This window comes from Salmo trutta, chromosome 9, assembly GCF_901001165.1.
Source record: "Salmo trutta chromosome 9, fSalTru1.1, whole genome shotgun sequence".
NCBI lineage: Eukaryota > Metazoa > Chordata > Actinopteri > Salmoniformes > Salmonidae > Salmo > Salmo trutta.
Window position 1 is genome coordinate 723986 of NC_042965.1, and position 26090 is coordinate 750075.

The 26090-nt window shown below is 39.7% G+C and overlaps 1 protein-coding gene across 6 annotated transcripts; it reads right to left on the minus strand.

Moving 5' to 3' along the window:
* Positions 1 to 1226: 1226 nt before the first annotated feature.
* On the minus strand, positions 1227 to 26090 carry LOC115199704 (spindlin-Z). 6 transcript variants are annotated; one of them, XM_029762037.1, is made up of 7 exons: positions 25986 to 26087; positions 25342 to 25401; positions 6996 to 7175; positions 4053 to 4101; positions 3686 to 3933; positions 1863 to 2096; positions 1227 to 1691 (listed from the first exon to the last, which is right to left on the minus strand). In XM_029762037.1, exons 3-7 carry the CDS (start codon positions 7045 to 7047, stop codon positions 1492 to 1494), a joined length of 783 nt encoding a protein of 260 aa, XP_029617897.1. In that variant the 5' UTR covers positions 7048 to 7175; positions 25342 to 25401; positions 25986 to 26087; the 3' UTR covers positions 1227 to 1491. The 6 variants fall into 6 exon arrangements, with proteins under 6 accessions (XP_029617897.1, XP_029617899.1, XP_029617898.1 ...); XM_029762039.1 differs by having other exon boundaries at positions 1371 to 1691; positions 6996 to 7088; XM_029762038.1 differs by having other exon boundaries at positions 1371 to 1691; positions 6996 to 7091.

The window sequence follows — 26090 nt, forward strand, 5'->3', positions numbered from 1 at the left end:
AACATATGGCACATAGACATGACACAGGCATGTAGAATTGAAGGTAAGTCATAAAAATACTTCCAAAATGTATCACAATGCTAACAAGAAGATAATTGATACACCATATTTCTTGTAAGCCGCATTAATAATCGTCTTTCATATACATTGAGTGTACAAAAGATTGAGAACACCTGCTCTTCTCATGACAAACTGATCAGGTGAAAGCTATGATCCCCTTATTGATGTCACATGTTAAATACACAACAAGTGTAGATGAAGAGAAGACATGTTAAAAAAATGATTAAGCCTTGAGACATGGCTTGTGTATGCGTGCCATTCAAAGGGTGAATAGGCAAGTTCCTATTTAAGTGCCTTTGGACGGGGGTAGTAGGTGCCAGGGCAGGGTATGGTAGTAGGTGGAACTCAATATTAGGAAGGGGTTCTTAATGTTTTGTACACTCAGTGTATAGTTAGTTATGTGTATCAATCATTATCATTTTAGTGTTTTTGACAACAAAGTTGCAATACAGTAGCTCTAGCAAAGGGGTAAGAGTGAAATGTGTTAATACAAATTTTAAATCAGATTTGGATGATACAGAGTATTACATAACAAAACTAATCATTTCAGGTTGAAGGAAATAAAAATTAAGTTTAAAGCCACAGTAAACAAAAAATACTTTGCACAACCAATCAGTCAAATTGCTAAGGGAAATTACTCTAATACAATTTCGATTTGACAGAGTAGTAGAGGTCTAGACACCCATTTCGGGAGAATGCAAGTGTGGCCGGCGTAAAATAACACTGATTAAAAAAAAAAAAAAAAGAAGCGCTTGGATTTCCTTGGTCTCAGAAACTAGCCTTATGTGAAGGACAATTTCAGTGGCAGTTCATACAAGTACAGAAGTAAGGAATAAAAATCACAGAATTTCATGTAATACCCTTCTTTTTAAACTGATTACTAGGGTGTTTGACTGATACAGTAATATGCCATTTAGCAGACGCTTTTATCCAAAGCGACTTACAGTCACATATGGATGGGGGAATCGAATCCACTACCCTGGCGTTACAGGCGCCATGCTCTACCAACTGAGCTACAAAGGACCACAGCTGTTGGACTGATGCATGCTAAATTCTGAGGATGTTAAACCCATAAGTTAACAAAAGTGGTGGAAACATGTTACGAGAACCTCACAAGAATTAATTTACAGCATCATAGACAAGAAAAATAAATAAAAAAATCTCACTTTTCTTTCACGTTAAGAAGAACTTTGATTAGGCTCCTGGTGTCTGGCCCAATTGAACAGAGTAAATGTTCAGACATGGTGAATTCTGCAGAGGTCTCTTTTCGAACAAAAGTGGACTTCAGACAAAGTACACTAAAAGCTTTCGCATTGGAAGCAGTGACACAGGAAATGACAAGTTTCACATTCGCAGCCTGTGAAATTGATGTCTCAAAGAAATCCTGGAAACATTTGCCACGGTCTGTGAATCAATGATTTTCTCAATGCCCTAAGACGTTTTTACTAAATCGTAGACGTAGATGTGAAAGTCGTCATCAAACTTGATGAAATACACAGAGGGTTTGGCATCAACCTGATGGATAACCATGCCTGTCCTTTTGCCGCCATCCTCTTTGGCATATTCCACTTGTTTGCCAACAAGGCTATCCACCACTTCTCCAGGTTCTCTCTCGGTTGGGGTCGAGTCATCTGCAAAAGCATAGAATATTACCAGCTTTAGTGTGAATTTGTTGACTACATTTATGTAGTATTTTATCTACCGTAATACAACTTAGAATTACATGTTTTTAAAGAAAGAGTGATATGGAGACAAACAATGCCTACAGTGTTAACACAAAATATCATTTCTGATGGACTCACTTGAATCAGGCATTATACGGAGATCCCCCTCTTTGTAGTCATCCAAGAGCTGGTACATGTACAAAACAGGGTCCTTTTCGTAAGTAATGTAGAACCATGTGTTCATAATGGGAGCCCGTGCTAGCACCATGCCCCTCCACTCCTCCTTTGGTCCTTCATCTTGCTCAAACATGTGCTCCACTGCTTTGCCTATCATGGTTTCTGCTAGCTGTGCATCACTGACGCGAGCTGGAGCTGCATTACAGAGAGCAGTTTCAAATTTATAGCAAATATGACTATGAAAAGACATGTAAACTAATTTGTAACAAACTCAGCAAAGAAAGTAACGTCCCTTTTTCAGGACCCTATCTTTCAAAGATATTTGGATTTTTACGAATTAACTTCACAGATCTTCATTGTAAAGGGTTTAAATACTGTTTCCCATGCTTGCTCAATGAACCATAAACAATTAATGAACATGCACCCGTGGAACGGTCGTTAAGACACTAACAGCATACAGACGGTAGGCAATTAAGGTCACAGTTAGGACACTAGAGGCCTTTCTACTGAATGAAAAACACTAAAAGAAAGACGCCCAGGGTCCCTGCTCAAATGCGTGAATGTGCCTCAGGCATGCTGCAGGGAGGCATGAGGACTGCAAATGTGGCCAGGGCAACAAATTGCAATGTCCGTACTGTACTCTAACACAGTGCTACAGGGAGACATGATGGACAGCTGATCGTCCTCGCAGTGGCAGACCACGTGTAACAACACCTGCAGGACAGGTACAAGATGGAAACAACTGCCCGAGTTACACCATGAACACACAATCACTCCAACAGTGCTCAGACTGTCTGCAATAGGCTGAGAGAGGCTGGACTGAGGCCTTGTAGGCCTGTTGTAAGGCAGGTCCTCATCAGACATCACCGGCAACAATGTCGCCTATGGGCACAAACTCAGTCGCTGGACTGGCAAAAAGTGCTCTTCACTGACGAGTCGCGGTTTGGTCAGATTTGCGTTTATCGTCAACGGAATGAGCGTTACACCGAAGCCTGTACTCTAGAGCGGGATCAATTTGGAGGTGGAGGGTCCGTCATGGTCTGGGGCGGAGTGGCACAGCATCATGGGACTGAGCTTGTTGTCACTGCAGGCAATCTCAAAGTGGTGCGTTACAGGGAAGACATCCTCCTCCCTCATGTGGTACCCTTCCTGCAGGCTCATCCTGACATGACGCTTCAGCATGACAATGCCACCAACCATACTGCTCGTTCTGTGCGTGAATTCCTACAAGACAGGAATATCAGTGTTCTGCCTAGGCCAGCAAAGAGCCCAGATCTCAATCCCATTGAGCACATCTGGGAACTGTTGGATCGGAGGGTGAGGGCTAGGGACATTCCCCCCAGAAATGTCCGGGAAGGTGCCTTGGTGGAAGTGGGGTAACATCTCACAGCAAGAAGCAGCAAATCTGGTGCAGTCCATGAAGACGAGATGCACTGCAGTACTTAATGCAGCTGGTGGCCACACCAGACACCAGGCCCCCCCCCCCTTTGTTCAGGGACACATTATTCCATTTCTGTTAGTCACATCTCTGTGGAACTTGTTCAGTTTGTGTCACTTGTTGAATCTTGTTATGTTCATACAAATACTTATACGTTACGTTTGTTGAAAATAAACGCAGTTGACAGTGAGAGGACGTTTCTTTTTTTTGCAGAGTTAAGGTATGCATGATCAAATAGAACCAATGCACTCGTGTTAGATGTGTAACATACTCATACTATACAGACAAATGTAATATGCTTATGGCAGAGCAAGGCTGACTTTTGTCATGTCTTCACAATACCTACCAACTCGGTCTGGTAAAACCTCCAGGCCTTGCACCCTCTCATCTTTGTGAAGCTCAAGTCCATAGATGCAGTCAAATCCATCATACTTGATCAGGTAGAGAGATGGGTTGACAGGGACTTGATCGAGAACTGTTCCTTTCCACTGGGAAACCTTGGTATCTTCCTTCCACTGGTGCGTTATCCTGCAACCCACTATGTTTCGTGTGGGTTGGGCAATAGGCTTGCTTGGACCGACATTCTTCTGCTTCCTATAGAGATCCCAATTTAAAAAAAGTACGTAATGTCAAATCAATATATCCACACATCTGTCTGTTTGGAAGCCAACCCGCTTTTGGTCTTATGCCGTCTCTACACAACGAGAACTTACTTGTGGGAATTTTTCTTCTTGATCAGATTTGCAGATACCCCAGTATTCCCTAAAATGACAAACAAACGTGTGCATGAAATATCTCCCCAAAATTACAATAATAATCACCCTACAGAAAGTATTCATACCTCTTGACCTATTCCACATTTTGTTGTTACAGCCTGAATTCTAAATGTATTAAATATATTTTTTCCTAAATACACCATAATGACAGTGTAAACATGTTTTTTGAAATTGAGAAATGTATTGAAAATGAAATACATACAGTCGAAGTCGATAGTTTACATACACCTTAGCCAAATACATTTTAAACTTTAAACGTTTTTCACAATTCCTGACATTTAATCCTAGTAAAAATTCCCTGTGTTAGGTTAGTTAGGATCACCACATTATTTTAAGAATGTGAAATGTCAGAATAATAGTTGGGAGAATGACTTATTTCAGCTTTTATTTCCTTCATCACATTCCCAGTGGGTCAGAAGTTTACATACACTCAATTAGTATTTGGTAGCATTGCCTTTCAATTGTTTAACAATAAGTTGGGTAAATTCTGGCCCATTCCTCCTGACAGAGCTGGTGTAACCGAGTCAGGTTTATAGGCCTCCTTGCTCGCACAAGCTTATTCAGTTCTGCCCACAAATTTTCTATGGGATTGAGGTCAGGGTTATGTGATGGCCACTCCAATACCTTGACTCTGTTGTCCTTAAGCCATTTTGTCACAACTTTGGAAGTATGCTTGGGGTCATTGTGCATTTGGAAGACACATTTGCGACCAAGCTTTAACTTCCTGACTGATGTCTTGAGATGTTGTTTCAATATATCCACATAATTTTCTTTCCTCATGATGCCATCTATTTTGTGAAGTGCATCAGTCCCTCCTGCAGCAAAGCACCCCCACAACATGATGCTGCCACCCCCATGCTTCATGGTTGGGATGGTGTTCTTCGGCTTGCAAGCATCCCCTTTTTCCTCCAAACATAACAATGGTGATTATGTCCAAACAGTTCTATTTTTGTTTCATCAGACCAGAGGACATTTCTCCCAAAAGTATAATCTTTGTCCCCATGTGCAGTTGCAAACCGTAGTCTGGCTTTATGGCGGTTTTGGAGCTGTGACTTCTTCCTTGCTGAGCGGCCTTTCAGGTTATGTCGATATAGGACTCGTTTTACTGTGGATTTAGATACTTTTATACCCGTTTCCTCCAGCATCTTCACAAATTCCTTTGCTGTTGTTCTGGGATTGATTTGCACTTTTCGCACCAAAGTACGTTCATCTCTAGGAGACAGAACGCGTCTCCTTCCTGAGCGGTATGACGGCTGTGTGATCCTATGGTGTTTATACTTGCGTACTAATGTTTGTACAGATGAACGTCAGGCGTTTGGAAAGAATGAACCAGACCTGTGGAGGTCTACAATTATTTTTGAGGTCTTGGCTGATTTATTTTGATTTTCCCATGATGTCAAGCAACGAGGCACTTAGTTTGAAGGTAGGCCTTGAAAAACATCCACAGGTACACCTCCAATTGACTCAAATGATGTCAATTAGGCTATCAGAAGCTTCTAAAGCCATGACATCATTTTCTGCAATTTTCCAAGCTGTATAAAGGCACAGTCAACTTAGTGTATGCAAACTTCTGAGCCACTGGAATTGTGATGCAGTGAATTATAAGTGAAATAATCTGTCTGTAAACAATTGTTGGAAAAATGACTCGTGTCATGCACAAAGTAGATGTCCTAACCGACTTGCCAAAACTATAGTTTAACAAGAAATTTGTGTAGTGGTTGAAAAATAAGTTTTAATGACTCCAACCTAAGTGTATGTAAACTTCCGACTTCAACTGTAAATCTCATTTACATAAGTATTCACAGCCCTGTCTTCCAATAGATTTTCAAGCAGATTTAAGTCAAAATTGTAACTCGACCATACAAACTCTCCAGTCCTGAACGATTACAAGCATACCAGCCATCAAAATATGGAGAGTGGTACTTAGTAATGTGTTGTATTTACCCCAAACATTACACTTTGTATTCAGGACAAAAAATATATTGCATTGCCACATATGTTGCAGTATTACTTTAGTGCCTTGTTGCAAACAAGATGCATGTATTGGAATGTTTTTATTCTGTACAGGCTTCCTTTTCACTCTGTCAATTAGGTTAGTATTGTGGAGTAACTACAATGTTGATCCATCTTCAGTTTTCGCATATCACAGCAATTCAACTCTGTTTTAAAGTCACCATTGGCCTCATGGTGAAATCCTTGAGCCGTTTCCTTCCTCTCCGGCAATTGCGTTACGAAGGACGCCTATATCTTTGTAGTGACTGGGTGTATTTATACACCATTCAAAGTGTAACTAATAACTTCACCATGCTCAAAGGGATATACATTTTTATTTTCTATTTTACCCATCTACCAATAGGTGCCCTTATTTGCAAGGCATTGGAAAACCTCCCTGGTCTTTGTGGTTGAATCTGTTTGAAATTCACCGCTAAAGGACCTTAAAGATAATTGTATGTGTTGGGTACAGAGATGGGGTCATTCAAAGATCATGTTGAACATTATTATTGCACACAGAGTGAGTCAATGCAACTTGTGACTTGTTAAGCACATTTTTGTGCACATGGGGTTGAATACTTCAATTTATCAAGGCATTTCAGCTTACATTTTTTAACTAATTTGTAAACATTTCTAAAAACCTAATTCCACTTCGACATTATGGGGTATTGTGCGTAGAGCATTGACAAAAAATCAAAATGTAATCAATTTTAAATTTAGGCTGTAACAGAACAAAATGTTGAAAAAGTAAAGGGGTGTGAATACTTTCTGAAGGCAGTGCATATTACTGTATCATACTTAGATCTTAAAAAACCCATATGGTTTAGTAGTCTGTCATGTGTAACGTTTCGGCTACATTCATGTACACAAGGTGTGAGTTTCTCTCACCCCCATCAGCTCTGGGGCGCTGGCCTGGCATCTTTCCAAATGGGGTCTTCATTGATATACATGTAGGTGAGCAGCCAGGCTGTGACAATGTATCTACTAGGGAATCAGGAGAGAGAGGGACAGAATGCAGGTGGTGGCACTAGGTGGGAGGATCACTCCCATCCAGTGCAGGAAAACAGACTGTTGAAAAATGAACATTTGTTAAACATGTGGCACAGAAGAGAAACTCTGCAAGAGTATGATGAATGACTTTGGGGTAGAAAATGCCATAATTGGCAATTATCTCCAAATGTAACTGATATGAACACAGTCAGTCATGCTAACTCATGTGTGCTATAGACATATCCTTCAGCTATTACACAATCATATAGTTTAGCTGACTAAAAACGTCAGAACAGTAAATCATTTTTGTTGCAGGGTTACTAAAGGGCTTTCAAATCAAACTGTTTTGTCAAATGTGTCGTAAACAACAGGTGTAGACTAACAGTAAAATATTTATGGGCCTTTCCCAACAATGCAGAGATAAAATAGAAAAGTAATAACATGTAATAAAAGTAATAATACATAGACAATAAGAAATTATAACTTGGCTACACGGGGTACCAATCCTGAGTCGATGTGGAGTGGTACAAGTTAATCGAGGTAGATTTGTACATATAACTAGGAATAAAGTGACTAAGCAACAGGATAGATAAACAGTTGCAGAAGCGTATGTGATGAGTCAATCAAGTTTGTGCAAAAAGGGTCAATGCAGATAGTTAAATAGTAACCAAATAGCTACCCGGACTAACTATTTAGCCATCTTATGGCTTGGGGGTAGAAGCTGTTCAGAGTCCTGTTGATTAGTCTTGGTGCATCAGTACCGCTTGCCGTGCGGTAACAAAAATAACAGTTGATGTCTTGGGTGGCAATTTTTAGGGCCTTCCCCTGACACTGCCTGGTATAGAGGTCCTGGATGGCAGGGAGTTCGGCCCCAGTGATGTATTGGGCCGTATGCACTACCCTCTGCGGCTGGATGCCAAGCAGTTGCCATACCAAGCAGTGATGCAGCTGAGCTGGAGTCAATGAACAGCAATCTCACATAGGTGTGCCTCTTGCCCAGGTGGGAGAGGGCAGTGTGGATAAGCATCCGGATTAGTGACCCACTCCTTGAAAGCGGCAGCTCCATCCTTTAGCTCAGTGCGGCTGTTGCTTGTAATCCATTGTTTCTGGATAGAATATGTACATATGGTCAATGTGGGGACGACGACGTCAATGCACTTTATAACAAAGCCAGTGACTGATGTTGTAAACTCCTTAATGACATTGGATGAATCCCGGAACATATTCCAGTCTTTGCTACCGAAACAGTCCTGTCGCCTAGCATCTGCTTCATCGGACCACTTCATTATTGGTACTTCCTGTTCAAATACTCCCCGTTTGAGTTTTTGCTTGTGAACAAGAATCAGGAGGATAGAGTTACGGTCAGATTTGCCAAATACAGGGCGAGCTTTGTATGTGTTTCTGTGTGTGGAGTAAAGGTCATCTAGTTGCGCAGGTGACATGCTAGTAGGAATTAGGTAAAATGGATATCAGTTTCCCTGAGAGTATTTTCTTGTTTGCTTACTGTCTAATACAGCTTGTTGAGTGTTGTCTTAGGTGACAGCATCGGTTTGTGGTGTTAAATAGACTGCTACTAAAAATATAGATAAACTCTATTGGTAAATAGTATGGTCTACAGCTTATCATGAAGTATTCTAAAACGCAGGAGAGAAGAACCTCGAGACTTCCTTAATATTAGAGATCGCGCACACACATTTGTTGTTAACAAAGAGACACATCCCTCCCCCTAACCTTACCCAACGCTGCCGTACGGTCTTGACAACGCATAGAAAAAAACAGCTAGATGTATATTATCCATGTCCAGCCACGACTCAGAGAAACATAGGATATTACAGTTCTTCAGGTCCCGTTGATAGGATAGTTTCAAACGGAGTTTGTCCAGTTTGTTCTCCAGTGATTGTACATTCGCAAATAGAACGGAAGGTAGAGGCAGATTATTTATTTGCCAACTTAGTTTCATCCGAGAGCCTACACGTTGGCCTCTCTTTCGCCGTCTTTTCCTTTCCCCGAGTCTCTGGGATTAGGGCCTGGTCCAGGGTGTACAGTTTGTCCTGTGCCGCTGGAAAAATCTTCATCCAAATCAAGGTTAGTAATAGCTGTTCTGATGTCCAGAAGCTATTTTCAGTCGTAGGAAATGAAACACAACAGAATTGGTCAAGAGCCCGTAAAACAGCAGCTATCCATTGCAACGCCATTCTGTTTCCACAGTGATTTCACAGTCTCTGCAAACGGAGCTACAGAGCACAGTTTGTTTCGTGTTAAAAAAAAATTCAGCTGCAAAACAATACGTAGAACTACTTAGAGCTGCGTAAACGAACCTCCGTCAGAGCCGTTGCTTAGACTGTTTAGAGCCCTTAAGTCTAACACACCATAGGACACCAGTTTTTTTATATTTATTTATATACAAAAAAAACTGGTTTCCTATGGTGTGTTAGACTTAAGGGCTCTACAGTCTACGCAATGAATGAATGAATGAATGAATGAATGAATGAATGAATGAATGAATGAATGAATGAATGAATGAATGAATGAATGAATGAATGAATGAATATATATATATATATTCAGTGAGTCATAATTACAGTAGAGACCAGGTAAGCCTAACCATACTGAGGTCAATAGACTATTTACACTGAACAAAAATATGAACCCAACATGTAAAGTGTTGGTCCCATGTTTTATGAGCTGAAATAAAAGATCCCATAAATCATCCGTATGCACAAAGTTTCTCTCAAATGACGACAAATGTGTTTACATCCCTGTTAGTGAACATTTCTCCTTTGCCCAAATAATTAATCCATCTGACAGGTGTGGTATATCAAGAAGCTGATTAAACAGAATGATCATTACACAGGTACACTTTTTTTATTTATTAAAAAAATAAATATTCCGCACAGCAATGCCACAAATATCTCAAGCTTTGAGGGAGCAAACAATTGGAACGCTGACCGCAGGAATGTCCAACAGAGCTGTTGCCAGAGAACTGAATGTTAATTTCTCCACTATGGGCCAATGTCATTTTAGAAAATTTGGCAATAGGTCCAACCGGCATCACAACCGCAGACCATGTGTAAAAATGCCAGCCCAGGACCTCCACACGGTGGTGGTGGGGTTATGGTATGGGCAGGCATAAGATACGGACAACAAACACAATTGCAGGAAGAACCAGTGACGCACTCAATACAGAAGTGATCCGATGAAGCGGATGCTAAATTACAGGATTGTTTTGCTAGCCTATCAGGACTGGAATATGTTCCGTCATTCATCCAATGGCATTAAGGAGTTTATCGGTCAGTCATCGGCTTCATTAATAAGTGCATAGACGCAGTTCTGTCACACAACACAATGCTACAGATGTCTCAAGTTTTGAGGGTGTGTGCAATTGGCATGTTTACTGCAGGAATGTCCACCAGAGCTGTTGCCAGAGCATTTTATGACCATTTCTCCACCAATGTCGTTTTAGAGAAATTAGCAGTATGTCCAACTGGCCTCACAATCGCAGACCACGTGTATGGAGTCATGTGGGCAAGAGGTTTGCTGAGTGCCCCATGGTAGCGTTGGGGTTATGGTTTGGGCAGGCAGGCATAAGCTACAGACAACGAACACAATTGCATTTTAAATCGATGGCAATTTAAATGCACAGAGATACCGTGACGGGATCCTGAGGCCCATTGTCATGCCATTCATCCCTCTCAATCACCTTATGTTTCAGTATGACAATGCACGGCCCCATGTCGCAAGGATCTGTACACAATTCCTGGAAGCTGGCCTGCTTACTCACCAGACATGCCACCCATTGAGCATGTTTGGGATGCTATGGATCGACATGTACGACAGCGTGTTCTAGTTCTCGCCAATATCCAGCAACTTTGCACAGCCATTGAAGGAGGAGTGGACCAGATGCATGTGAAATCCATAGAGTCGGGCCTAACCGTTTTCCTTATATGAACTGTAACTCAGTAAAATCTTTGAAATTGTTGCATTTATAATTTGATTCAGTATAGTTACTTAAAAGTTAAACAAATAGCCACCCGGACTAATGGCATTTACCCTTTTTGCACTAACTTTTTTGATTGATAATAAACAGTAGCAGCAGCATATGTTATCTATCCTGTTGCCTCGTCATTTTATTCCTAGTTATATCTACAGTTGAAGTCAGAAGTTTACATACACCTTAGCCAAATACATTTAAACTGTTTCAAAATTCCTGACATTTAATCCTAGTAAAAATTCCCTGTTTTAGGTCAGTTAGGATCACCACTTCATTTTAAGAATGTGAAATGTCAGAATAATAGAGAATTATTTATTTCTGCTTTTATTTCTTTCATCACATTCCCAGTGGGTCAGAAGTTTACATACACTCAATTAGTATTTGGTAGCATTGCCTTTAAATAGTTTAACTTGGGTCAAACGTTTCGGGTAGCCTTCCACAAGCTTCCCACAATAAGTTGGGTGAATTTTGGCCCATTCCTCCTGATAGAGCTGGTGTAACTGAGTCAGGTTTGTAGGCCTCCTTGCTCGCACACTCTTTTTCAGATCTGCCCACAAATATTCTACAGGATTGAGGTCAGGGCTTTGCGATGGCCACTCCAATACCTTGACTTTGTTGTCCTTAAGCCATTTTGCCACAACTTTGGAAGTATGCTTGGGGTCATTGTCTTTTTGGAAGATCCAAAAAGTCTGATCTTTGTCCCCATGTCCAGTTGCAAACCGTAGTCTGGCTTTTTTATGGCAGTTTTGGAGCTGTGGCTTCTTCCTTGCTGAGTGGCCTTTCATGTTATGTCGATGTAGGACTTGCTTTACTGTGGATTTAGATACTTTTGTACCGGTTTCCTCCAGCATATTCACAAGGTCCTTTGCTGTTGTTTTGGGATTGATTTGCACTTTTTGCACCAAAGTACGTTCATCTCTAGGAGACAGAATGCGTCTCCTTCCTGAGCTGCATGACGGCTGGTGTTTATACTTGCGTACTATTGTACAGATGAACGTGGTACCTTCAAGCGTTTGGAAATTGCTCCCAAGGATAAACAAGACTTGTGGAGGTCTACATTTTTTTTCTGAGGTCTTGGCTGATTTCTTTTGATTTCTCCATGATGTCAAGCAAAGAGGCACTGAGTTTGAAGGTAGGCCTTGAAATACATCCACAGGTACACCTCCAATTCACTCAAATGATGTCAATTAGGCTATCAGAAGTTTATAAAGCCTTGACACCATTTTCTGGAATTTTCCAAGCTGTTTAAAGGCACAGTCAACTTAGTGTATGTAAACTTCTAACCCACTGGAAGTGTGATACAGTGAATTATAAGTTAAATAATCTTTCTGTAAACAATTGTTGGAAATGTTTTTTGTGTCATGCACAAAGTAGACGTCCTAACCGACTTGCCAAAACTATAGTTTGTTAACATTTGTGGAGTGGTTGAAAAACAAGTTAATGACTCCAACCTAAGTGTATGTAAACTTCTGACTTCAACTGCGCATATCTACCTCAAATGTCTCCACCTCGGTACTGCTACCCCGTGTATATAGCCAAGTTATCATTACTCATTGTGTATTTTTCATTAAGCGTTATTACTTTATTATTTCTGTACATTGTTGGGAAGGGCCCTTAAATAAACATTTCACTGTAGGTCTACACCTGTTTTTTATGAAGCATGTGACGAATAACATTTTATTTGCATCTTTGAAATAGACCTGTAAACACATACAACAGACAGAAATATTAAATATGAATATTTATGATGAACGTAAACTTTTTGGTAGCGGTTCAATATACAACTTTCAAAGTCAAATTTGCTCATTCAGTGCTGTATGGTCCTGCCTGACAAAAATGCATACAGTTACACTGCAATAATCCAAACATCCTGATAGGATCGTTCAATGTCATTTCAGCAAGCCATGACACCCACCATCTCAGATCGTTCTGAAGTAATTTCTGTAGTTAGATAAGATAAGCATTCCTGCAACATTTTTTGGTTGAAATATCATTTGACCTTTGAGAAATTTAAGCTAATTGATTGCACCGAAATATACCATTTTAATTTATAGGATTCATATAACATTCAAGAAATATAGTACCTAACATCCAATTTGGACCAACTTTTTTTTTTACTATGTGTAAGACATGAGGAATCCAAAGTAATTGTCAAAAGCCACCTATGGACCCCCCATCCCATCCTAAGAATGAGTATACAGTATCAATCAGTTCTGTATGATAAGTAGTATGGAGCTGCAGCTCTGAGTATTGTTTCTTCATCCTATGTAATGTATTATCAGTTGATTTGGTGGGCTTTTTTCCACATCTTTTCAAAGAAATTGTTCATTTCATTTCAACAAACAGCAGCCAAGCATTGATGATCATGTCACCAGAATAAGACCCTCAATATTTATTGGAAAGGAGCATCAAGCTCATCACCATGCACTTTCACCACCCTGTGAAGTTCATCGTAACGCATTTCATCTGTAGCCTAAAACTGCATGGTTTCCCGACGAGTCGTAGTGGGAGGACCACCCAACATGTAATCGAATGACTCCAAGTTCACTTCAATATGATGGTTGTTATACCAATTTGCGCTAAAAACGTTTCCACCGACATTCTTGCATAATTAATTTTACTGACACAAAAAGATCACACCCTAGAGTATTTTGTTTTGTCAACGTTTGGAAGTTTACCGACAAATGTTCTGTTTCCATCAGGCTTGTCATGACATTTTTGTATTTTACAAGCATAAAAAAGGTTGGATGGTAACCACAGAGGGCTGCTGAGGGAAGAACGGCTCATAATAATGGCCGGAACAGAGCAAATGGAATGGCAACAAACACCTGGAAACCACGTGTTTGATGTATTTGTTACCATTCCACTAATTCCGCTCCAGTAATTACCACGAGCCTGTTCTCCCCAAATAAGGTGCAACCAACCTCCTGTGATGGAAACCTGGTTATTGTTAGAAAAAAAAGTTAGGTGCAAATCGGATGTTAGGTTCTATATTTATTGAATATTAGGCCTGTATGAATCCTACAAATTAAAATGACCAGTTTGGGTGCAATCAATTAGCTTAACTTCTCAGAGACCATTATATTTCAACAAAATGTTGCAGGAATGCTAATCTTCACTATTTCTAACAGAAACAGTGTCAGAACAATCTGAGATGGTGAGTGTCGAAATCCTCTCGTGCTTTTTGAGGTGGAACGACCCCTAAAACTTGCTGTGTGTGATCTTTTGTTGTTGCTGGGGATTGACTGTGAGGAAGTGGTCTTTGTGTGCCATGTTTGATCAGCTCCACATCTGCAACCCTTTTACTGTTCATCAAAGCCCAGGGATCTTCTTCAAATGTACATTGCATTATATTATTTTATAGTATGAAGAACACAATTGAACATAGCTGAATAAAATAGAAAATATATTTTCACCAAACGATGAGGGAGTGCGCACATGAGGCTATTCTGTGTTGGGCTGTTAACAAATAAATAGGTACTTTTATGCTTAGAGTTATTAAAGTTACTTTCGTTGTAATACAAATGTTGGGCTACACAGTGCATTCGGAAAGTATTCAGACCCCTTGACTTTTTCCACATTTTGTTACAGCCTTATTCTAAAATGGATTAAATCGTTTTTTCCCCTTCATCATTCTACATACAATACCCCAAAATTACAAAGCAAAAACTGGTTTAGACATTTTTGTAAATGTATAAAATAAAAAAAAGCTATGTAAATATCACATTTACATAAGTATTCTGTCCCTTCACTCAGTACTTCTGTTAAAGCACCTTTGGAAGTGATTACAGCTTAGTCTTCTTGGGTATGACGCTACAAGCTTAGCACACCTGGATTTTGGGGAGTTTCTCCCATCCTTCTCTGCAGATCCTCAAGCTCTGTTAGGTTGGATGGGGAGCGTCACTGCACAGCTATTTTCAGGTCTCACCAGAGATGTTTTATCGGGTTCAAGTCCGGACATTGAGACTTGTCCTGTAGCCACTCCTGTGTTGTCTTGGCTGTGTGCTTATGTTGTCCTGTTGGAAGGTGAACCTTCGCCCCAGTCTGAGGTCCTGAGTGCTCTGGAGCAGGTTTTCATCAAGGATCTCTGTACTTTGCTCTGTTCATCTTTCCGTCGATCCTGACCAGTCTCCCAGTCTGTGTCTCTGAAAAACATCCCCACAGCATGATGCTGCAACCACCATGCTTCACCGTAGGGATGGTGCCAGGTTTCCTCCAGATGTGACACTTGGCATTCAGGCCAAAGAGTTCAATCTTGGTTTCATCAGACCAGAGAATCTTGTCCTTTAGGCGCCTTTTGGCAAACTCAGTGCCTTTTTACTGAGGGAGGGGCTTCCATCTGGCCACTCTACCATAAAGGCCTGATTGGTGGAGTGTTGCAGAGATGGTTGTCCTTCTGGGAGGTTGTCTCATCTCCACAGAGGAACTCTGGAGCTCTGTCAGAGTGACCATCGGGTTCTTGGTCACCTCCCTGACCAAGGCGCTTCTCCCCCGATTGCTCAGTTTGGCCGGGTGGCCAGCTCTAGGAAGAGTCTTGGTGGTTGCAAACTTCTTCCCTTTAAGAATATTTGAGGCCACTGTTCTTGGGGACCTTCAATGCTGCAGGAATGTTTTGGTACCCTTCCCCAGATCTTTCCCTCGTCACAATCCTGTCTCAGAGCTCCATGGACAATTCCTTTGACATCATGACTTGGTTTTTGCTCTGACATGCACTGTCAACTGTGGGACCTTACATAGACAGGTGTATGCCTTTCCAAATCAAGTCCAATCAATTGAATTTACCACAGGTGGACTCCAATTAAGTTGTAGATACATCAAGGATGATCAATGGGAACAGGATGCATAGCAAAGGGTCTGAATACTTAAAAATAAAAACATACCTTATTTTCTTAACACATTTGCAAAAATTCCTGAACCTGTTTGGTTTGTCATTATGGGGTATTGTGTGTAGAAATTACCGCCGGTGTGATGTGGCGGTAATACGGTCACCGTAACAGCCATAGCAATGATAGAGTAATTATCTTTGATCGCCAATGCCATTGTTGTGAATTGCCAAACCGGCAATTCACAAATTCAGAGCGTTATCATGATCCTCAGTTAATTCATCGCATTTCATCTCGACACTGAGCGCGCTCAGGACGCACCCCGAGTATAGCATAGCTGAATCATACAAATGTTGTAACGGCAGTCAAATGACAAAAGTAAAATTACCAAAGTTGCTAAGCTTGCTAGAGAACCTCCAATGAATTACAGAATAACTTATCCTATACTGTATTTGACAAAATAGAATTGATGATTATACAGATAGCATATCAGCTCATGAATAACAGAGATGAAGAGTGCGAAAAGTTTAAATATCAAGGTATTTTGACATGCATAGGGGAGAGACATGCTTTGATAATGCAACCTACATATTACAGAATAAAGTTAGGGATTTTCATGTGAGACGGGAGTCAGGATTTTGGGTTTTAGTGAGATTGGGACTGGAAAGGAAAACAGCCTAGGCTCTAGGACAGAGTTTGGTAAATCCTGCTCTAGGACAGGTGAAGATAGCATTTTCCCTTATGTCTCTCTGTATTGTTAAAAGACTTCATGTCTATGACAGAGATGCCTATGTAGGTCAATGAACAATTCACTATCAAATTTGTGACTGTCTGAAGAGACAGGTCAAAGAGGCACACATTCTTTTATAAGCTATACAGTAGAGGTTTCCTGTAGGGTTTGTTAACTGCATTCGGGTCGCATGTGCAGCCCAGCAGTGTCAATTATGTGTGTGCTTTGAATTTATGCAGACTTTTTGTGAAGTAAATACACTAGGCTAAAGGCTTCCATTCAACAACCTGTTTAGATAACGTGCCATTTCATTTTTTGCTAATTTGATGCCTCTCATGTTGTGTATTTTGTGGAATTGCCTTAGTGCCGACATTGGGGGGGAAATGTTTTAATTGGCTACAGGTCATCTGCCTCACCTAAAGCCCATTCTTGTGGGAAGCTGCTATAGAGCATCAAGTGCTAACAGTCAGTATCTGGATAATATGTGTGAAATGCATGTGATATCAGAGAAGTATATTTTCTGGGTGATTTAAATAGACTGGCTCTCATCAAGCTGCCCACTCAAGAAAATGTGTTGTCAGGCAACCTACCAGGGTAGTTACAAACAGCACAGGAATTAAATCATCAACATGTATTGATCCCATCTTTACTAATGCTGCAGAAATTTGCTTTAAAGCAGTATCCATAAGATGTAGTGATCACAATATAGTAGCCATATCTAGGAAAACTAAAGTTCCAAAGGCTGGGCCTAATATAGTGAATAAGAGGTCATACAATAAGTTTTGTAGTGATTCATATGTTGATGTAAAAAATATTTACTTGTCTGTGGTGTTTAATTAGGAGCAGCCAGACGCTGCACTTGACAGATTTATGAAATTGCTTATTCCAGCTAATAATAAGAAGGCACCCATTAAGAAAAATGACTGTAAAAACTGTGATGGGTTCTGACTATAAACTTGAAATATCCTTAAATCAAGTCACTAAGGGAGAGAGGGGAATCCAGAATGTTTACATTCTTTCAGAACATGTTATTGTTAGACATCAGGTATCCTATGGAAAGGAGAATGGCCACAGTCTGGTTTCAGTTGTTGGGTTGCAATTTGAAATACTTGCTACACCAGAAGTTAATGGTTATCTGTAGGGGGAATGGGGGTCAATTAAGGTTGGATATTAGCCAGGGGCTTGGGAATGTTACTGAGTAAGGGATAGGCAATTACATGGTTGTGGTCACTGATAAGGGTGGAGAGCTGTGGATTAGTGAAGAATGGGGGCCGAGGTCAGGTCACATTAAGGGAGAAGGAACAGTTTATTACCCACATCACTTAAACTTCCTGCCTAGCAATAAAGATGTAAAGTGGGGAATACATACTTGTTCTGGTGGGAACATGTATTTTGTCTGTTCAACTGTCTGAACCATTGGGTGAATAAACTTGGTTTGAGCTTGTCCTAGTTGTCCGGTAGGTTCTAAATAAAAAGAGTAAAAACTAACAACTGTTAAATCCCCTTGGATTGATGAAGATTTTAAAAACTGTATGGTTGAGAGGGATGAGGCAAAAGGTATGACATAAGTCTGAAAGCCAAACTGATTGGCAAACGTACTGCAAATAAGAAATCATGTGACTAAACTATACTATGAAACAAACAAAAAAATTATATAAAGAATGATAGTAAAAAGCTTTAGAGCACCTTAAAATTACATTTTGGGAAAAAGGCAAACTCAGCTCCATCATTCATTGAATCAGATGGCTCATTCATCAAAACCCACTGATATTGCCAACTACTTCAATTACTTTTCATTGGCAAGATAAGCAAACTTAGGTATGACATGCAAGCAACAAAAACGCTGACACCACACGGGTCATTCTCATGAAACCATTAAAATACCATGGCAGTAATGATTTTAAATATAAAACATGTCATTTAGTAATTTCAACATAGGAATGAATTATTTTTGTATTTTATAGCATTTTCTGCTGAAATTCTCATTACCGCAACGCGTCCTGCTCTGTCTGAATGTTTTTTGTTGTTGTAATTTAAACAGAGTAAAATATTCTGAAAAAATAAATGGATGTTCTAATAGATGTTTTCAAATGACAGAAAAATTATTAGCTGAATATTCATGTATGATAATTATGAAAAAAGTGGAAAAATCAAGTGTCCATGACTGATGTCATCCTCCGCAACATTTAAGGACTGAGAATTTTAAATAATGTTTGATTTTGAATGAAGCAACACATCTGCCAGTACCTTCAAGATGGCTACCAGGTAAGCAGATCTCTTTATATTTCTCAAGTTAAAAAGTTAAACAAACAATCTCGTCAGACTGCGTACATGACAGTATTGATTATCATTACCAATACAGGTAGTTTTCCACTTTTAGAAAAACGTTCGAATTTTTTATCTATGAAAATATACTTCATTAATGTCTAATTATGTACATTGAGTAAAATTTGCTTAGTCTTCATGTCTTCTCTATTGTTAGCTAAGGTTCCTCATCCTCCGCAACATCATTCTCACTTAGCGCTGCAATTTAAGGCCAGTTGTGGTAGAGAGAACTTCTGTTTCGGTAATGAGAAATGTATCATACAGACTATATTTTTTAAATATATATAATGAACTATTAATTTAAATATTATTTATTAAATGTTGATATTTTGCTTTATGTCCTGTTTAATTGCAGACAGATAGCAAGTGACAAAAAGAAAGCTTTAGCGAAGGCTAGACTGAATTCAGAGAAAAAGTTTACATCAACCCAGAACTGCTGGAAGAGTACAGAAGGAAGGCGAGAGAAGATGTTAGGGTTTGGAGAGGTTACAGCAAGAGTAATTAGCATATATATAGTCTATAGGATTCCTATGTCCTCATACAGTGTCTATAGGAAGTCAATACCCTACAGTGTTTAGAAGTCTACACATGCAGGCACACACATCCACCACAAACGCGCACGGTCACACAGAATCAGTAAGCCATTTAGTTTATACTATAGGATGTCCACACAGTCTGTAAGCCATTCAGTCCCTACTGTAGGATGTCCATAACAGTAAGATTTTTCCCATGTTTTGAGACATGCTCATTTCATGTCATGCTTCCTTTCCATCTCCAGATATCAAAAACGAAAGCAAAATTGTAAAATCAAGAAAACTCAAGATCTGACAAAGAAGCACATGAAAAGAAGAAAAAACAGTGGCGGGAAAACGCAAAGGTATTACAGAAGAAAAAAACCATCTAAAAGCTGTATTGGACATAACACAATCAAGCGAGGAAAATTATACACTTCAACATGTTCAAGAAGAAAAATGAGGAAATCTTCAAAAAGACACAGCCTCCTCAAGAAAACAGACATTCTCACCTCAGCAGGTAAATGTCCCTGCCATCAACTCACCCTCCTAAAATAAGAGACACCAGGACCAATGAAGACATCTACCCCAAATGAATCACCCAAAAACAGGAACAGAAGAAAGAAAACACTATCAAAATTGAGGTCAAAGTTGCACTACACAAGAGAAGCTGCTGGAGAGGACCAAAGAGATGGTCAACCTAAAGAAAAGACTGAAAAGACTTGAGATGATGGCCAAGAGGAAGCAGGTAATTGTCAACATGGAAGGCAGAGAGGTCCAGAAAACTACAAAGAGAGGTCATCAGAGAACATTATCCAATAACAGCCGGAGAAGACTAATCCGCAAACTTGTTAGCCGCTTCCTTCATCAAGATAATCTTCACTGTAATAAATGGGACATCCGGAGAAATTCGGAAAAAGGGCCAGATATTCCGCAAGAGAACCTTAACGGACACTATGGCAAATCTTCATAGACTTCTATCTGAGAATCCAAGGAACAACCTTTCCAAGGCTCAATTCTTTAAACTTAAGCCATTTTGGATTGGCATTCGAAGAGTCAGACAGAAAAACAAGCGCTTGCAAAACGCATGACAACTTTGGCTTGAAGATAAAGAAGCTGCACCAGCTTGGGGCCATAGAAACCTCAACCCCAAGGGACACTGTACAGGCCAGTGTGTGTAGTGACGATGACATGTGCTGTTCTAATGTTATCATATGTGTTATTTTTATGTGTTCTCTGTTTTTAGCCTATGTATGTTATGTTCTTTTGAAGCACTGCAAACTTAAATTGATTGAACTTAACCATGATTGTGCCAATATTATCTCATTTATTTTCTACTTTAAATGTCGTGTTTTTTACCATACCTCAGTCTTAGTATACTTATTATCATTACCAAAATCAACCTCGTTTCCGAACCTGTATATCATTACCACAACAGGTGTTCATTTAATGTTCATTTAATGAATGGAAAAATAGTAGTTTGCTTGATGGCACAAGGACATCAAAAATATTAGGTTGTAGATTGCAGAAGGTGTGAGAAATCAAATCAAATAAATTTAATTTAAAAAAATATTATTTCACAGTTTCAAGTAACTGTGCATGACTGTTTATAATAAAAAACAAATTGAAAATGTATTAGCTTTCCTAATGGTCTTGACGTTTTCAGACCGTTACGGTAATGAGATTAAGGACTTGTTTTGGAAAATATGTTCAAAAAGGTTAAATTGTCAGTAAATATTTTTTTATTAATGCTCAAACATTTCAGACCTTGTTATTAATGCCTAAAAAGGAAATTTGTTGATGCGTGTCTTTTTAAAGATTTCATGTTTGAAATCTTTGAAACCAAGATTTCATGAACACCCACAGATCCAAGTATATCTGACCAAATTATGAAAGACAAGAAATGTACTTTTGAATTCCGTAAAGTCAGTGTGGAATAGGTGAATTTATTTGTTGTTGTCTATCAACAACGACAAGCCACCGGGGTCTGACAATCTGGATGGAAAATGACTGAGGATAATAGCGGACGATATTGCCACATCTTCAATTTAAGCCTACTAGAACGTGTGTGACCTCAAGCTGGCTCAAATAGCCGACCAATCAGCCTGTTACCAACCCGTAGTAAACTTCTGTAAAAAAAATTAAATAATGTTTGACCAGATACAATGCTATTTAAAACTAAACAAATTGTCAACAGAATTCCGGCATGATTATAGGGAAGGACACTTAACAAGCACAACACTTCCACAAATTACTGATGATTGGCTGAGAGAAATTGATGATAAAATGATTGTGGGGGCTGTCTTGTTAGACTTCAGTGCAGCTTTTGACATTATTGATTATAGTCTGCTGTTGGAAAAACATATGTATTATGGCTTTACACCCACTGCTATAATGTGGATAAAGAGTTACTTGTCTAACAGAACACAGAGGGTGTTCTTTAATGGAACCCTCTCAAACAGAATCCAGGTAGAATCAGGAATTCTCCAGGGTAACTGTTTAGGTCCCTTATTTTAATCTTTACTAAAGGACATGCCACTCACTGGCTTTGAGTAAAGTCAGTGTGTCTATGTATGCGGACGTCGCAACACTATACACGTCAGCTACTACAGCAACTGAAATGACTGCAACACTTAAAGAGCTGCAGTTAGGTTTCGGAATGGAATAGCAAGGAATAAGTTAGTCCTAAATATTTCCAAAACTAAAAGCATTGTATTTGGGACAAGTCATCAACTAAACCTCAACTACATCTCGTAATGAATAATGTGGAATTTGAGCAAGTTGAGATGACTAAACTGCTTGGAGTAACCCTGGATTATAAACTGTCATGGTCAAAACATATTGATACAACAGTAGCTAAGGTGGGGAGAAGTCTGTCCATAATAAAGCACTGCTCTGCCTTCTTAACAAGGCAGGTCCTACAGGCCCTAGTTGTCACACCTAGACTACTCTTCAGTAGTGTGGTCAGGTGCCACAAAGAGGGACTTGGGAAAATTGCAGTTGTCTTAGAACAGGGCAGCATGGCTGGCCCTTAAAAGTACACAGAGAGCTAACATTAATGACATGCATGTCAATCTCTCATTGCTCAAAGTGGAAGAGAGATTGACTTCATCACTACTTGTTTTTGTAAGAGGTGTTGACAAGCTGACACCCATGCATACCCCACAAGACATGCCACCAGAGGTCTCTGCACAGTCCCAAAGTCCAGAACAGACTATGGGAGGCACACAGTACTACATAAACCATGACTACATGGAACTATATTCCACATCAGGTAACTAGTAGCAGTAGAATCAGATTTTAAAAAACTGGTAATACACCTTATAGAACAATGGGGACTGTGAAGAGACACACACAAAGGTACAGACATGCATACGCACACATTGTCTAATTGTTGTATGGTGGTATTAAACATTTAGTATTGTAGATATGTAGTGGAGTAATGTAATATGATGTGCTGTTTTATATTTTGTTTTACATGTAATGGAAGTGCTTTAATATGTTTGGACCCCAGTGTTAGGGTTGAACTGGCTATTTGTTTGCATAACTTATATAATATACTGGGGAAGCTATGCTACAATATTAAATATATAAACTACGGATAAGTCAACTGCAATCGGCGACAGTAAGTGCGTCACGAGGCTGGGACCAGCCTGCACGCCGACGATAGGAGGAGCAAGTTTAAACCACGCTCCTCCTCCCTCTGACAGGCCAGCATTGAGCGGGAACTATCACTGTCAGAGTATATAAGAGAGAACAATAGGATGGGACGCTCTCTTCTCTGTCTGCCCTGCGAGGTGTCACAGAGAGACTGTATACGAACGACATATTTACCATACACGTGTTTGCATTAATTAAAGTACAAATAAATCAGAAGTTACTATGTGCTGACTATTTTGTTCTGATACCAGAAACGAATTGACGCAACTTTAACACCAGGAAGAGTAGCTGCTACCTTGGCAGCAGCTAATGCGGTTCCCTAATAAATACAAATACCTAGCTATACTAACTAATCTCTAAGTTACCTGAAGTCCCCCTCAGAGGTTCGGTCACTCTCCACTTCTGCTGGGAGTGCCCCAGTCCGTAATCAATGCCAACCATCCACAGTTAATAAAATCGGCCAAATTATCATCCTACCTGACTTACAAAGGAATATAAAGAAATATGTGGGTTGTGACCTGCAGGACTTTTTGCCACATTCAACATAAGAAACTCCACCCACAGGCCAATTAGGCATTGGAAAGATCTAAAGGCAAGTCTATTTGTGACAGCCCTTTCACAGACTTTGCCTCACAACCAGACAACCAACCATTCCACTACTGGAGTATCCCCAGTGTCATTCAGGCTGCGATAACATTCCAGTTAGTCAATGGGTCTCTTTGGTATGCAAGCTGCATCTGCTGACTGCCTATAGCAAACTGTATAAATGGAAACTGATCACCCAACAGCCCCAATACCCACCAGTCATACAGGAAGGATACTACCCTTGTCACTGCAGCTTGCCCAGAATGACCAGTTAGCTGTGCAAGCTGGTCAGGCCGCAGAACTACAACCACAACTGGCTACTTTGTCTCCTCTCCCTTTATTAAAAACACACTCATTTCCTGGAGACCTCAAAGACTTTGGATCAACCTTGCACACTTAATTTTAGTGGGTAAAAGAGGGCTGTACATATACACTACTAGAGTAGCTGAGTGTGGTATTATGGTTGCTTTCCTGTAACTTGGGTACGCTACTGTGTGTTTGTGTCGTGAAACGCTTGTTATTATATTTTGTAGAATTGCCCATTGTTGATATGCTGTAAGTGTGTGAATGAGATTAAAACAAACACATTGAAGTTGGCTTCGGCTATTCAAACACAGAGGCATGGCAGTGCCACTCATAGTTAGATATACCAAGAGCCTTATGAAACCATTTTAAAGACAGAATAACACATACAAAATGAACAAGGGCTACTAACATGCAGGTGAAGGTGTTGGAGTGTAATCATGTTGGCCATATTGGATTCAGAATAAAATTGATTCACACCAGCCTTTGTAGCATAAGTGTTATAAACTACACAATTCTGGAAACAAATGAATTTGAGGGCATATTGAATGAGGCAAAATATAAAGATAATGTCATGGCCCCATGACTTAATTGAAATACTAGGGGCTAAAAGATACAAAATCCTTTAAGGAACATTAGACACACACCCCCCCCCCAAAAAATATATATATATTTTGATGTCTGAGCCCACTTGTTTTCCTTAGCGCCAATTACAATAGTCACAACATGAAAAAACGTGTAGCCTTACTGTTTGCATTTTTTGTCAGGCAGGAGCATACAGCACTGAATGAGAGCAAATTTTACATGGATAGTTGTCTATTGAACAGCTACCAAAAAGTGAAGTTCATCATAAATATTCATAGTTATATATATATATATATTTCCACCTATTGTATCTGTGTGTTTACAGGTCTATATTTCCAAGATGCATTCAGACAGCCTAATGCTTTTTGTTTATGTATGTAGGGCTGACAGGTGACTACTTTTATTCCAAATTAGAGCAATATCAGAGCTTGCAATATTGGTTTACATGAGCTTATGTGGCCCACTCCTTTCAGTCAGGCATTATTCTGCCCTTTCTGAGTTTTGGGGGGTGTTTTCTTTAGAGCAGATTACAATAGCCACAACATAAAATAAAAAGTGTTACTGTATGTATTTTTTTTTAAATCGGGCAGGATCATTTAGCACTGTTTGAGTTAAGGGGGTGTGTCACAATATCTATCAATTTAACCACTTTTGCAGTAAAAAGAATGTCACACAACCATCCACTTCATACATGAGACCTTAGAGATATAGAAAAACGTGGTTTATTTACCTCGGTAGGGGTATCAAGAAAATGTGGGAGCCTTGCCACTAGCCTAACAGGCTGTAATTCCTGAAATTGTATACACAATTGGGATTCAAATTAGCCCCATCCAGTTCATACATGGTTTAAAAAAATATATTTACCTACAGATAACATTAAAACAATATGTATCTGTCTCATTGCCCCCGACCTAACTATACTTTTATTTAAAAGACATGGAAAGCAGTTATAGCTAAGTAAATCTACTCAATATTCTCTGGAGTGAACCAAGAACGTATAGGATTGCCATTTATACAATAAATAAAAAGTCAACGGGAGGAACTATTTTGCTTGCAGTTGCATATGTAAACACATGTGCATCCTGAAGCACTGATTCGCTTGAGTGCCAAATAGGTGGATTGACTGGATTCTAACAATGTCAGCCATGTTGAACCAGCAGTACATACAAACCCCGCATCAGTGTGCAAAAACGGCGCAAGCGAACAAAGGAAGGGAAGGTATATGGTCTGTCTGACATGTATTCGAAATGCAAACAACAAACCAGTTTTATACACACATGTCCCATGCACCCTCATAACTCCCATGGAAACTAGTGGTCGTCTGAGTCCATGCATTTCATTTTCAATCGAGTGATTCGTTTGAGGGTTGCTTACCCGATGAATTGTAAATCGAATTAATTGGTCCCCTCTCTCATTTCCTCCAGCTCCGTTTGCATGCAACCCTAAAGCAATGACCGAATCCACCGCTGTAAAGCAGGC